Raw genomic sequence first — 13,553 nt, 5'->3', positions numbered from 1 at the left:
GTAGCTGAAATGATTCAGTCAGTTCATGCACGGGTACCATATGTGTGCCTTACTACAACAGCAGTGAATACTATCAAAGGAACACAGGGACACAGACATTGCTTTGCTCACATAATGCTCATTTAAACACAGTGATCTTCTGGCATTTCAAATGTTTAAAATATGTATATTTGAAGATGCATGAAATACACAAATCGACACTACATCAATAGTGTATTTGTTAAAATGGTTCATTTTAAAACACTGCGGTGCATAACAGTTGTATGGTAACTAGCTTGTTCCCGAATCCTATCAAGAAGTGCCAGTAATCTCTGACAGAGTGTGTGGGAGGATACTGCTGTCAAAAACTACTCGGCCTACTACCTTTCCAAACAGACGTAGAACAAATTCATATCACACAGTTCTGCACTATTTGGAATCATGGCCTTCTTGTGTTGCATTATATATAATTAAGAGTATTTAAAAACATGTTGAAATCTATTAATGATTAATCTACGTATTTAGTTGGACACTATGTTTGGGGTGTGTTGGTTGTCATAATGAATAAGGAATTTACAGAGAATTAGCTGACTGGTTCAGTCTTTATCGCTCACCCTCACCAAGTAGTAAGCACAGTCTCTAGCTGTTGGCCAAATCATTGCAAAACAGTAGCTGCAGCAAGAGTGGCATCTATTTTGCCCAAACAAGATTAACAGCATTGTCATAACTGTTCATAAATCTTTTCAGCAGGTCTAAAATGTTGTTGTTGGATTTTGTTTTGGCTGAAATGCAGTGGAAGTTGGGGACACACAGACAAATGAGCATGTCAAGGAATGTCAACAAAAATGAATACACAGTCCCTGCCGGTCCTGCCACAGATCATTAATCCAACTGACTCTCTATATACCGTCGTGATGGGTTACCAAAAAATGTCTCAGTATAAAATTTGTGGACTGACAATTTATTTATTTATTACTGCATCTTGTATAGTATGGCATACTAAAGGCTCAGGTATTATTGCTATCTGTATTGTATGCTATGGCAGATGACCGTGCTGACTTAAGATAGACTGATAAAGACTAACGATGCAAAGCTGTCATCATTACATTGAGTCTCCTGCTTCGGTGGTAAACACACTGATATACTGTACAAGGCATGACTACAAGAGGCTATCCTGTGAATAGGACTCAATTTTTTCAATACTGACTCCTTAGAGTATATCCTCCTCAAGTTGCTGATACTACATATCCATATAGTCTGCTCTTATAAGGTTACTGCTACTACACTGCACATACTGTATTTAATTAACTCATATTAATGTAAACCACCTTCTGTAAACCAACTGTATACTACTGTCTTGTCTATGCGCCATCACATTGCACTTTTCTGCTTTTTTACACCTCTGGTTAGATGCAAACTGCATTTCGTTGTCTTTGTACTTGTACTCTGCACAATGACAATAAAGTTGAATCTAATCTAATCTAATCTAATCTAATCTAATCTAGAGTGCTTTGATTGTCTTGTGTCCCTACATCGGCTCCTCATATAAGAATGCAAAGCCAGTATTGGGACATCTAAGAAAAAACTGCCTTCCTGTCTCCTCAGGTGACCGAGCCTGGATATAAATGTTCCTCAAGTTTCTGCCCTGTGATACTGTTCTAGCTCCCCTAATTGACCTAAAAACCTGAATGGCATCTTGGAAATGAATGCAATTGAACGAGAGTGTTGTAACAAGCTAATTAGCCATTGCCAGTCCCTTTTTGAGGTCAGCACTGGATGGGTTTCGTGTAGCTGTAACTTTATGGTCTCTGAATCTCGGGCGCTAATGGGACTAGGCTGCGTGCCGCATTACAGTACTTTGCATTCTCCCTCAAGAAGCTTGGGCTGGATGCAAGTCATGTTGGCAGTCTGGAACAGTGGCTGCTGGTCACGGAGAGACCCCTTATGCATTTCAGAGGAGAAAAATGTCTAGTGTCTAATCTGAGCACATTCTGTCTGAGCCTTTCATTCTCTCTCTCTCTCTCTCTCTCTCTCTCTCTCTCTCTCACACACACACACACACACACACACACACACACACACACACACACACACACACAAAAATACACACAGGCACACCACACATGTACACGCACAGACATGCATGCACAAAATGGAGACTTTTACAGAAGGTTATGCAATTTATGATGTGATTTGAAAAGTGGCGTGAGATACTGTACATACACCAACAACCCCCCCTTTCACCGGGATGAATATTTAAGGCCCTACAACGCTGTGCCAGAAACGAGAGACGCTCTCCTTCTGCGTGTGTCTGTTCATCTGTCTCTTTCTTGATATTAATCTCTCTAAGAGCGCTTTGAGAATGATTCCATCTGAAATAAATACTCCTATTACTTCTATTTTTTGCTGGTAGATTAAGAGCAAAGATCACCCAACAATCTTCCCAAATATGGAGCACATGTCCGACCATATCTGGTGCAATCAAAATTTCATCACTGTATGAAATATTTACATAGAGGGTTTAGCAAGGAACGAACAGGCAACACAAATGCATGCACAATGAACGCTACCTGAAGAGACATAGACCACCCCCCACTCCCCATTCTCCTTTCGCCCATATTCCCCTGACACACTGAATGTGGGTCATAACAACTAGGACTGACACACACACACACACAGGCACACACACACAGACACACACACACACACACACACACACACACACACACAGTTCAGTGTAATCCCCCTATTCTAAGAAGCAGCATATGCCATCATGTGTCAGCATGAGGTATGTGTATTTGTGTTTGTTAGTCTTTGCATGTATGTGGCTGCTGCACCTGTGTGTATTTGTTCCTATATTTTCAGTGAATGGTGAGTATGCATTTGTGCATGTGTATACTGTATAGTGTGGGTAATATATTTCATGCAATTGTATATATACAGGGCATTACAGCATGTATCAATAATCATGGCTATATGGCTACTGCCTATGGCTGCAATACATATTTTCTCCAGTATGTCTCTTACGTATTGTGCATAATCAAATTTCTTACAGCCTAGTGTGTAAATAATAAATTATTCTCGGTTCACCCACATAGTTTTATAACGGAACACACACATGTGATTGATTTGCGATGGCGAACTTGACTGTAGAGGTTTGAACAGCAGCACCGGTTCCAACTGATGTTGACTGAGCTCACCTGTAGAAGTAGGAGCATCCGCGGACCGTGTTGTGGCTGAAGTATTCCTGGGTCTTCTCGTTCCCAAAGTCCTCCAGCGGGTCAGCCCACAGCAGGTCACACATGGGCCCAAAGGCAGGAGGCTCCTTAAACCGATCCAACTGTGAGGAGGCGCAGAAGTACAATGCTCAACACTGAGCAGAACCCCACACTCCCACACACTCATACACAACACATATAAGGACACACATTTAAGCACACATTTACATAAAACATTTATGCAAACACACAAAGCAATGCAGACATACTGTACATGTTTTATATTATTGCAAATTACTCAAGTATGCACTGAAACACACACCCACATACACACAAAGACGCACACCACGCCCAACGACCCACACATTCTCTCTCTCTCTCTCTCTCTCTCTCTCTCTCTCACACACACAAAGACAAAGACACACATGGCTACCTTCTTTATATCATCTAAGGTGTGTATCTCTGGTGAAAGGCCTCCATGCACACACAGGAACTGCTGGTTCATGAGAGCAGCCAGGGGAAGGCAGTCAAACGCATCCATACACGAGTCATACACCTGCTCAGAATACTTGATTCTACCTAAAACAGAAAAAGTTAGAAAAAGACAGAACATGAGAGGCCATAATACCTTACTTTAGATCATACCTTTCTGTACAGATTTGAAAATGCAATTTATTGTTTACAATTTAAGAGAAGGTAGGGGATACTTCATCTACCATAATATAAGAGAAATTAATCTTACATAACAATCGTGTGAAGTGAGATAGCTGACTGAAAGTACATTTCCCTCAGGAGCTAACCCTGCCACCCCACAGACACAGGCTGGAGAGACTTCTGTAGAAGCTAGATAGTGAAATTGTGGCTCTAATATGACAAGTGCAAATGGCTTTATTTGAAATTGGATGAAACTTCAAGGGTTTTTACATCTTTCTTTTGTAGATAGCTTACTTGTATAATGTCCCAAAATGAATCTGTCTGTGAAGGAGTCATGTGAGTGGTGAGATGGACACAACTGATATCTCCACTAGCGGGCAAGGCTATTTAGTGAGGTGAAATGTAATGGCCGCAAAATATTACTGGAGTATCAGTTAGTAATCTAGCTAGTTTTCATCAGTTGCAGCTGTGATATGCTGATGTTAGCAATACCGGCAGTTGACTATCAACCAATGAGTTTGCTAGTTTTGAACACAAACGTATTCTTAAACATGTTCTTTATGGTCTACATTCCAAACATTCCTTCATCAGGGTCTTAGCAGAGACGTTTTACTAGACAATCTTTGGTTTATAAAGCATCCCCCCTTGTTCACAGATGCATGTGGTTCAGAGCCATATAGATACATGGCTCTGATGTGGTTGTTACAGTTCAGATCTGCACTGAGAATAGGACAGGTTGGGGTTGGAAAAGACGCTATGATATTCTGAGGTGCTTTGATATTATACGTAATGGGATTTAGCGAAGGAGCGAAAGGACTGATGTGAAATATTTTGCTTGGAGGACTTAAAGTGGAGTCAAGAGGAGATGAAACGAGAAAGAGAAGGTGGAGGGTTGGCAATATCATCACGTCGTAGATGTGGGGTTAAGTGAGGCACTTCTACACTGGGCAGATTTCATTGGTGGAAAACCACAAATTAAGACACAGGGATCGTGTGACATTCCTTTCCCCAACTTTAGTTCAAAACTTCATGCATTATGCAACAAGCAATATACTTCAGCTGTCAACGCAAGGCAAGACCCGCTTTCACTTTCAGTTATCTTCTGCACTCATAAATATTTATCTGTGTGAGAGCTTAACTAACATACAGTCTTCCCCGTGCAATTCTTCAGCGAGCTTCGCATGACACAGTCAAGAAGCTTCACTTTTCAGCCCTGTACATTTCCCTCATTTGTTTTATAATTGTTTTAATTTACTGCCCATCAAAGATGAAAACAGGCCATGAAAGCAGACGCAAAAATAACTATTTGCCCCTTCTACCCTCGACAGAGCCTCAAACTGTAGGACAGTTCTCCTCCAACCCTTGACTCTGTTCCTCATATCCAGAGAGAGTGTGTCCCTCTCTACTGTAGCTGTATCAGGACAGTATGGGAACCAGTCCTTTTTTTAACCACGCCATGTAGACGTGTCGTGTGTATTCGAATGCAGGCCGCTTTTCAAAGACTGTTATATTAAATAAGGAGTGGGGTCAACTGGAAAAAAATGGTTTCTCGGCACAAAAAGTAACTGGAAAAGCCAATAAATTGTAAAGGCCTTTGGTGGCTGTGTAGGGCATGAAGGCAAGGATGGATGGATGCAAACCTGAAAGAGGTGACATGACAGTCTATTTACGAGACATAGTGTATACAGGGTACTTACATTCTTGTTTGAAGGTGAAATATTCTGTCAAGTGTCTACATTCGTGGTTTCCTCGCAGTAAAAAAAGCGTCTTTGGGTAGAGGATTTTCAGGGACCAAAGGTACAAAACACACTGGAGAAGAAAACATGAAAATAGTGATGGTGAGTTATGACACACATATACATACATGCACATACAGTAAACATACACACACACACACACACAAACACACACACACACACACACACACACACACACACACACACACACTGAATCTAGCAAAGTGGTGTGAACAATTTCACGATTACATAACATATGTTATCACATCCACTGTCACTCCACATAAGACTCAGTGGCTGCACTAAAGTCTGAAAAAAGACTCTACTGATCAGCTTACAAGTCTCTGGTGTGATGTGGACTACAAGGACCGATTCATTTGAGATTCAATCATTTGAAATAATACTCAGATTGTCAGACAATTACCCAGCTCTCTCTTTCTCTCTCTCTCTCTCTCTCTCTCTCTATCTATCTTACACACACACACACACACACACAAAGAGAGAACGAGAGAGAAAGAAAAAGAGAGAGAGAGAGGAAGGGAGAAGGAACGTTAACTTGGGGAGATCAGAGTGCCTTAGGTCCTCCATGTTTTGGGGTTAATGACCCCTTGAAGGCTGACAGAAAATGGAGAACAAACACTGGCACAGGAACAGAGCACCCGCTAACAGTGGGCGTTATAGACACACATTACCATGGCGCTCAGAGAAGATCAGAGAACTCCCTGGCCTGGATATTACCACCCAGTCAACCATGATGAACAAGCTCCCATTTTGCTCAGATTGAGATAGGAACAGGGGCCCCAAAGATGTCACCACACTGACAGCCAGAAACAGGTTTAGCTTGACAGGTGTTGTTGTTGGAGAATGATAGATGAACGGTATCATCAAATTTACACAATGCAAGTGTCAAATGTCGGTTGTGCTATTTCTGAGAAGGACTTCATGTTACAGTATATCTCCTCCTCTGCAGCTTTTATAGTTGTAGTTTTCCTCAGTCAGTCTCTTTCACTGGCTGAGACACTTGGATTTGTTTATGAGTGTTTTGTTGTCTCCATAAAAGTGCACAGTAGCACACTTTCCCCTCACCTCAATACTGAAATAGCCCCGGTCGACGTAGTCCCCGAGGAAAAGGTATCGGGTTGTCGCTGGGGAGCCTCCTACTTCAAACAACTTCATCAGGTCAAAGAACTGTCCATGAATATCCCCACACACTGAGGAAAAAAAGAGAACAGTTTCATACAAATGGCCATATTTTGCACTCACAGAAGAAAACAGGCTTCAGTATCAGCAAGCCTGCTCTCAGCTCAGTAAATCCCTCACAGGGCAGTGAGGTGGGAGAGAGAAGGTGACAGAGATTTAAAAAGGAACAGATATAGATTAATACATTGATAGAGAGAGAGAGAGCGAGAGAGAGAGAGAGAGGGAGGAAGGGCAAAGGACAAAGAAAAACAGGGCAAGAGAAGAAGATATATAGAGAAACAGAGATACAGGGAGAGTGGAAGCAAGCAAGGAGTAGAGAAATAGAGAAGGAAGGAAAGAGGAAAAGACAGGGATAGAGAGAGAGAGGGAAAGACAAAGAGAGAAAGAGAGGGAAAGAGGAAGAGAGAGAAAGACAGATAGAGAGTGAGGGAGACGGGGGAGAGTGTGTTGCAAACTCTTGTTGCCATGGCGACATGAATTTCATGAGAATAAATAATGAAATAAATGCAGAGTTTTCATTTCTCTCATCCTTGCTCTCTGTTGGCATGGAGATGCTGCCTGGGCGTTTGCCCCTGAGGCCTCGGAGGCTGGAGTAGAAGCAGTAGCAGCAGTAGTGTGTGTGTGTGTGTGTGTGTGTGTGTGTGTGTGTGTGTGTGTGTGTGTGTGTGTACCTGTGTACATATATCTGTTGACACCCCTGAGAGTGTTGCCTGTAAATGTTCAGTGCATTAATCCAGTCAACAATACAATGCACTCGAGGGAAGCGTGTGCTTCATCCTATAGACCGTACCACCATTAGGCACTGTACTGTAAATCACACGGCAGGCTTGGAAAACATCTTTTTTTTTTACAGCTTACACAAAACCAAGAGCATATCTCCTGATTTGTACACCATTCTCTATATCAAAATGATTCCATTATGGTCTCCATCTCAGTCTTCTGAACACCAAAATATCCATGTCCAAGAACTCTGTTATGGTTATTAATGGATATAAAGAGCTGTCATACTCAATGGTGTCAAAGTAAGTAATGTGTGCAATGCATACTGTACATTCCCTCATTGTTACTATAATGGATGCATGCACTATGTCCAAAATGGAGGATGTAATGGAGGATGCATATTACATGAACATGCTCCATGTATATAGATGTACATGGTCATATCATATATTCACAAGTAATTTAGGTCATTTTCTTTCTGAGGCATTCTAAGTGTATCCTCAGTTGATGGCACTTGTGTCTTTGAGCTAAACTACAGTAATGGATATCAATGCATGTAGCCTGTAGCCCACTGTAGATGTAGTTCCACTGATTGGGTACGCACTTGATAAGAGGTGAGGTGTGAGCAAGGAATAGAATTTAGCTTTGCCGTTTTTACAACACACAGCAAAATGGCTCAATAGTGATTAGCTCTGAATGGTAACATCAGCCAGATTCTCAGAAAGGTTATGAGAAGCCAATCATCGATCAATCAACAATTAATTCATTTATACGTTTCGACTCATTGTTAAAAATCAGTTTACATCGGTCATGGCCAAAAACAATTGTGATTAGTCTCTCTGTCCAGCCATCCTAATATGGAAAATACTCTACTGTAGTCAGGTTTGACATCCTGATAAGGATCATACACAAATATGTTTGTAGGATTCTTGTAATCTGTGCTTTCAGTGAATATATTTTCCACACTATTTGGCTCTGTCAACCTATCAGAAAGTTTCAGAGGTTAGCAGGCACCAAATCCTAAAAGTCATGCATAGCCGCTAATATAGTTGAAGATCCTACATTGCTCTCCAAGTAGTAAGCATCCCGCAGCTGTTCTGGCATATTAGACTGCAAGTTCAAGAGCTCTGAGGCACTGTTGCACAACTGGTTACATATTTGGGTCCATGTGTTCAAGGAGACCCAGGTTCCAGTCCGAGCTGGGTAATTTCCCGATCCCACCCTGCCTCTCTCTCACTCGATTCCTGTCACTCCTTCCACTATCCTATCAGATTAAAGGTATAAAAAAGAGATAGGTATGAGGTTTATGCCGTTTCCCTGAATTTCCCCTCAAGAGTTGTGCTTATCATCTGTATTTATTGCTTACTGTCTGCTTGCTATCTGTATTTTCACATGGGGGTGTAGGGACTTTACGTGCCACCCCTCCCCCTTCCTGGTACTGTGCAACAGGAAAGCCTCCAAGCGTGTGTGAGCAAGCAATTAATTCATTCAGTGAGACCCAGTCACGTCGAGTAATTTCTTTTTAAAACAAAACACAATACAGAGAACAATTAGAGGGAAAGCAAAATACTCCCGTTACATTTATATGATGAAGAAGAAACTGTCACTTCAAAAGCCTCATACAGTACTTGCGCTCACAATTTGCACAAATTAATGAATGTGCATAAATGCTTTTCAGTGGAGACGTTGGACTTACATTGGATGTCTTTAGAGACACACATACAGAAATTTAGTACATATAAAAAATGTTCTTTAGAAAAATATGTTTCTATGTGCTAAACCAACCAAAATTTCAGAGTTGCGGTTACAAAAACTAAAGATAAGATTTAAATTGACAATTCACAGTGAGGTGAAAAATACAAAAATAATAAAAAGAGCTCTATCTGAGTACAAATGGCCTTGGCAATCATCACCCCCCAAACTACATGGATAGAAATCTTACATAAGCGATTACACTATCATCCTAAGGATCATCAAATCCTCTGCCCATGTTCTGTATGTGTAGACTTAACAAAGCATTGCTAACACATGCCCATAATAGAGTCCCCAGACAGGGTTTCTCTTAGGTGCTATCAGCAGGTGTGACTCATGTGGACCTCTGGGCTCAGCTCCTCCCAAACTTGGAACCGAATGTTTCATCAGCCAGCCGACTAGAGGGAACGCTAGATCAGTGTTTCGCCAACATTTGTGGCGCTTCCAAAAATCTGCGCTAACCCCATGGGTGTTCTACACAAGCGAGCGTTACTGAGGTAAACACGGATGAAAAGAGCTCATTTGAAGACCACTCCTAAAGAAAGCGTGTGAAGTGGATATTAAAGCACTGGCCATAAAGTTTCCTCAGAGATGGATTGTTATAACACGTCTCCAACTTTGATCCCATCATCATATCTTTTTTTCTACATACGCAGCAGTGGCGTTATAAATAGCAGAACAGAAGATGTCCACTGGGGGATCCAAGGCATGATTAGAATCCATTCATGTCAAATTTAATGACCAGACCAGAGTTCAATTAGATTTTTTAGGTTATCAAAATATAGTACCTGGTGCAGATGAAGTGCGTTGATTTTTCATGAGCACATTGTGTTACAGTTGCACCAAAATAAACACCTTCCTTTTTCACAGTTGCAACTGCGCCACTGGCAATACAAATGAGATAATACTAACCAAAAGGTTCAGTGCTAAATCTCTCAGTCTGTTTCTATAGACCCTTTATAGGTGTTTTCAGTTCTTTGTATTTTTAGGCACGGCGGTGCTTTTGTAAGGTTGCTTACTGGGACAGCTGGACATACAGTAATGAGTGAGTAGGATAGAATTGAGTCTGTGCATGAATGAATGAACTTGTAATCGCCTGCCCTCAGCAAAACATGGAGGAATGTCTATTTATGTGCGTGAATGTGCGTGTGAGTGAGTGTGCATGTGTGTGTGTGTGTGTGTGCGCTTGTTTGTGTGTGTGTGTGTGTGTGTGTGTGTGACTGAAGGAAAGCCTGTTTTTTTTTATTAACAACAGGCTGCACGATGGCTACACATCTCAGTGATAGCAGTGGCAATTGGGGGCAGAGGTGATTTTGTTTTCCATTAAGACCTATCATAAAGATGGGATGCTCATTCACAATGACACGTTCTCAGCATGCATATTGCCTACTGCATATTTGATATCTCCATGACATCAATAATAGATAACAGACAAGCATAAACTTCACTCGCCCTAATTCTCAGATAATCTGAGCAAATAATTAGGGGTTAGAGATATGACATCATATACACATGAACACACACACACGCACGCACGCACGCGCGCGCACACACACACACACACACACACACACACACACACACACACACACACACACACACACACACACACACACACACACACACACACACACACACACACACACACACACACACACACACACACACACACACACACACACACACGCAAAGCCTTTGTATGCAGCAAAAAACGGACTACATAAAACTCCCACAAAGCTCGAATAATACCATGCATATTCCTGAGAAGACCACCAATGGCTTTTTTAGCGAGCTCCTCTGCGCCAGTGTATATCGGATAATTCTCACATCTCACATCTCGCCCACCACAGATGCAACCCTCCCACTAGGAAGGGTGGGAGCAGGCAAGCATGCAGGCAGAGAAGGCAGGGAAGGCAAGGCAACTCGGCTCAGCTCGGCTTGTGCTCTGAGCCGGGGATGGTGATGACTCAGTGGTGTAGGTGTGTGTTCCCACCCTGAGCTGCAGCAAAGGCCTGCATCCTCATAGCCTCAAGAACACACAGCAGATAGCAGAGCAGAGCACTGATGCTCTGATCATACTGGGGATGGGGGAAGGGAAGGGAGGAGGAGGGGGGGGGGGATTCATTTCATACCAGAAGCTTAGAAAGTAAAAGCTATCTGAACCAAGTAGCAGTAGTTCACTTTGGTATTGTGGTTGTTGTAAGAATGGGTGCAGTGCAGGGATCTCTAGACACTGCTAAAGGTTTAATAGTTTGTAATGCAAGGTTGTTTAAGACCCAATCAAATAGGCTGATGGTCTCATGTAGGGCAACACAAGGCTGTCTGTACCCAATAAAATGGCAAATTTTCATTTTTAATTGTAATTTAGGTCATTTTGTAAAAGTTTTTCAATCATTGCTGAAGAATCTGAAAATAAAAGAGTATGTTATGAAAGTAAAATGTACTGAAATGCTCATGGACATAAAAAACAGCCTTTGTGTGAGTGAAGAAACTTCAAAGTGACAGCTCACCACTTTGGGAGAAAGCTCAGGGAGGGTTCTAGATCTTTTTCATGTTCATCAGCTCCTATTTTAACTCTAGTCAGGTGCTTTAGAGTTTATTTTTGTATTCCAGGTCATCAATGAGAACACTCTTTGTCAATCTTTGCTTTGCTGTCTTTCTATTTCAAAGAACTACTGCTTGCCTTTGTTGCAATGATTTGCACACAAAGGATATGGCGTGTGCACATATATTAAGTGCCTCTCCCAAATCAGACATATTCTCACAAAATCCCATATATTCTATAAGCCTGGAGAGCCAAGTATATATGCCCTCTGAAAAACACTGTATTATTAATGTATTACTGAACATTCCCACAAATGAGTATATCGATACAAAAATGTTAGAAAAAAAAATACATGAAATCACTTTGGACAAAGAGTCCTGTTGATAACATTTTACCTCTAATTCTTAGTGTTCTGTGTGTGTGTGTTTTTTTTTTTTTTACATTTTAGTCAATTAAAAATTCAAATAAACTATGTGCTGGAATCAAAACTCTAATTGGGCTATGTCAAGTTCTGCTTCTGTCTTGTTCATTAGCTTCATATATCAAGTCACCTCATGGCACGAGCCCTAATGCGCCCCCTTACTACCTGATATGCGCATTAATGCTGATGGTCACGTCTGCAAGTGTATGCTGAAGTCAGTGGGAATGATAATGAGCCACTCTGGGCTTCAAAGAGTGTGTGCTCCCGGGTCCCCTCACCCGTGACTGGCGCCTCGATGTCCAGCATGGTCTTCTCCTGGCGCAGGATGACGGCACCCTCGCTGACGATGCGCAGTGCCACCGCCTCCTCCACGCGGCCCTCCTTGGTGAGGTGGGCTTTCAGCAGGTCGACCCGTGGCTTGCCCTCGCAGTCGAACACCTCCTTCATGGTCAGGCGGTGACTGAGTGGGAAGGGGACGGCTGAGAGAGAGAGGGGGAGAGAGACAGAGATGAGGGCAAGACAACCAACCACCAATTACCAGGATATACAGCATTAGAACTCGAACTGACACATTTAGATAAACAGGGGTGCTTATTCCCTCAGCTGAACCTTTAATGGTTCCACCTAAATCACTATCATGAGGGACAATTTATAAAACCACCCTGGACGGTGAGGTATCCATGTGCTATTTTTAAAATTCCCGAACCATTAAGTTTGACAAAGAAAGAGGAGAAACTACAAAATAAGACTCTGTAAAGGTTCCCATATTAGGTAGCCATGACAAGAGAGGTACCCAGTGACATAATAAGACTTTTTCTGTGATGATAGCTTTCTCTAAGGTTCAGTAAAAAAAAGAAACGCCTGTAAAGACCAGAAAAGATAGAGGTCTTGGTATCATCATCACCACAGCTCTGTCAGGGCATTTCTGGTAAGGCTCTTAAAAAACTGAATTCTCTGCGTGTGACAGAAGACCCAGGATTGAGAGAATGAATGATTTAGAATTGGGCACAGGACACAAAGAGGACAAAAATGAGCCGGGAGACCAGAGGAAATGAAGCAGAGCACATAACCACGTCACCGTATCTTTCTAAAGCCCTGGTGTTAAGGACATCTCTATAGCGCTCCCAGCAATCCTGCTCTTGATTCATAATATCTCGCTGTATCATTACAAATGTTCTTTACAGGTTGTTGAGATTCTAAGGCTCTCAGCCGCACCAACCGTACGTCACCTCAATCTTTCACACGTATAAACTCGGATGAGTATCCAATGCAAATGGATCGTTAATAATAAAACAGGAGCATATTACTTTCTACAGGTGATGTGTAGG

The 13,553-nt window shown here is 42.0% G+C and overlaps 1 protein-coding gene across 2 annotated transcripts in view; it reads right to left on the bottom strand.

Moving 5' to 3' along the window:
- Nucleotides 1-13,553, bottom strand: part of ppp3ca (protein phosphatase 3, catalytic subunit, alpha isozyme) — a 31,815-nt gene that overhangs the window by 5,398 nt on the left and 12,864 nt on the right. For both annotated transcript variants that reach the window (XM_062535633.1, XM_062535634.1), the window contains exons 2-6: nt 12,504-12,704; nt 6,674-6,798; nt 5,549-5,660; nt 3,631-3,776; nt 3,180-3,319 (exon numbers count right to left, since the gene is read on the bottom strand). In XM_062535633.1, the coding sequence (XP_062391617.1) occupies nt 3,180-3,319; nt 3,631-3,776; nt 5,549-5,660; nt 6,674-6,798; nt 12,504-12,704 (724 nt within the window). The remainder of the gene's footprint in view (nt 1-3,179; nt 3,320-3,630; nt 3,777-5,548; nt 5,661-6,673; nt 6,799-12,503; nt 12,705-13,553) is intronic.

This window comes from Sardina pilchardus, chromosome 5 (assembly GCF_963854185.1).
Source record: "Sardina pilchardus chromosome 5, fSarPil1.1, whole genome shotgun sequence".
In the NCBI taxonomy this organism is placed as follows: Eukaryota; Metazoa; Chordata; class Actinopteri; order Clupeiformes; family Clupeidae; genus Sardina; species Sardina pilchardus.
This window is presented reverse-complemented; position numbering and strand designations above follow the sequence as displayed.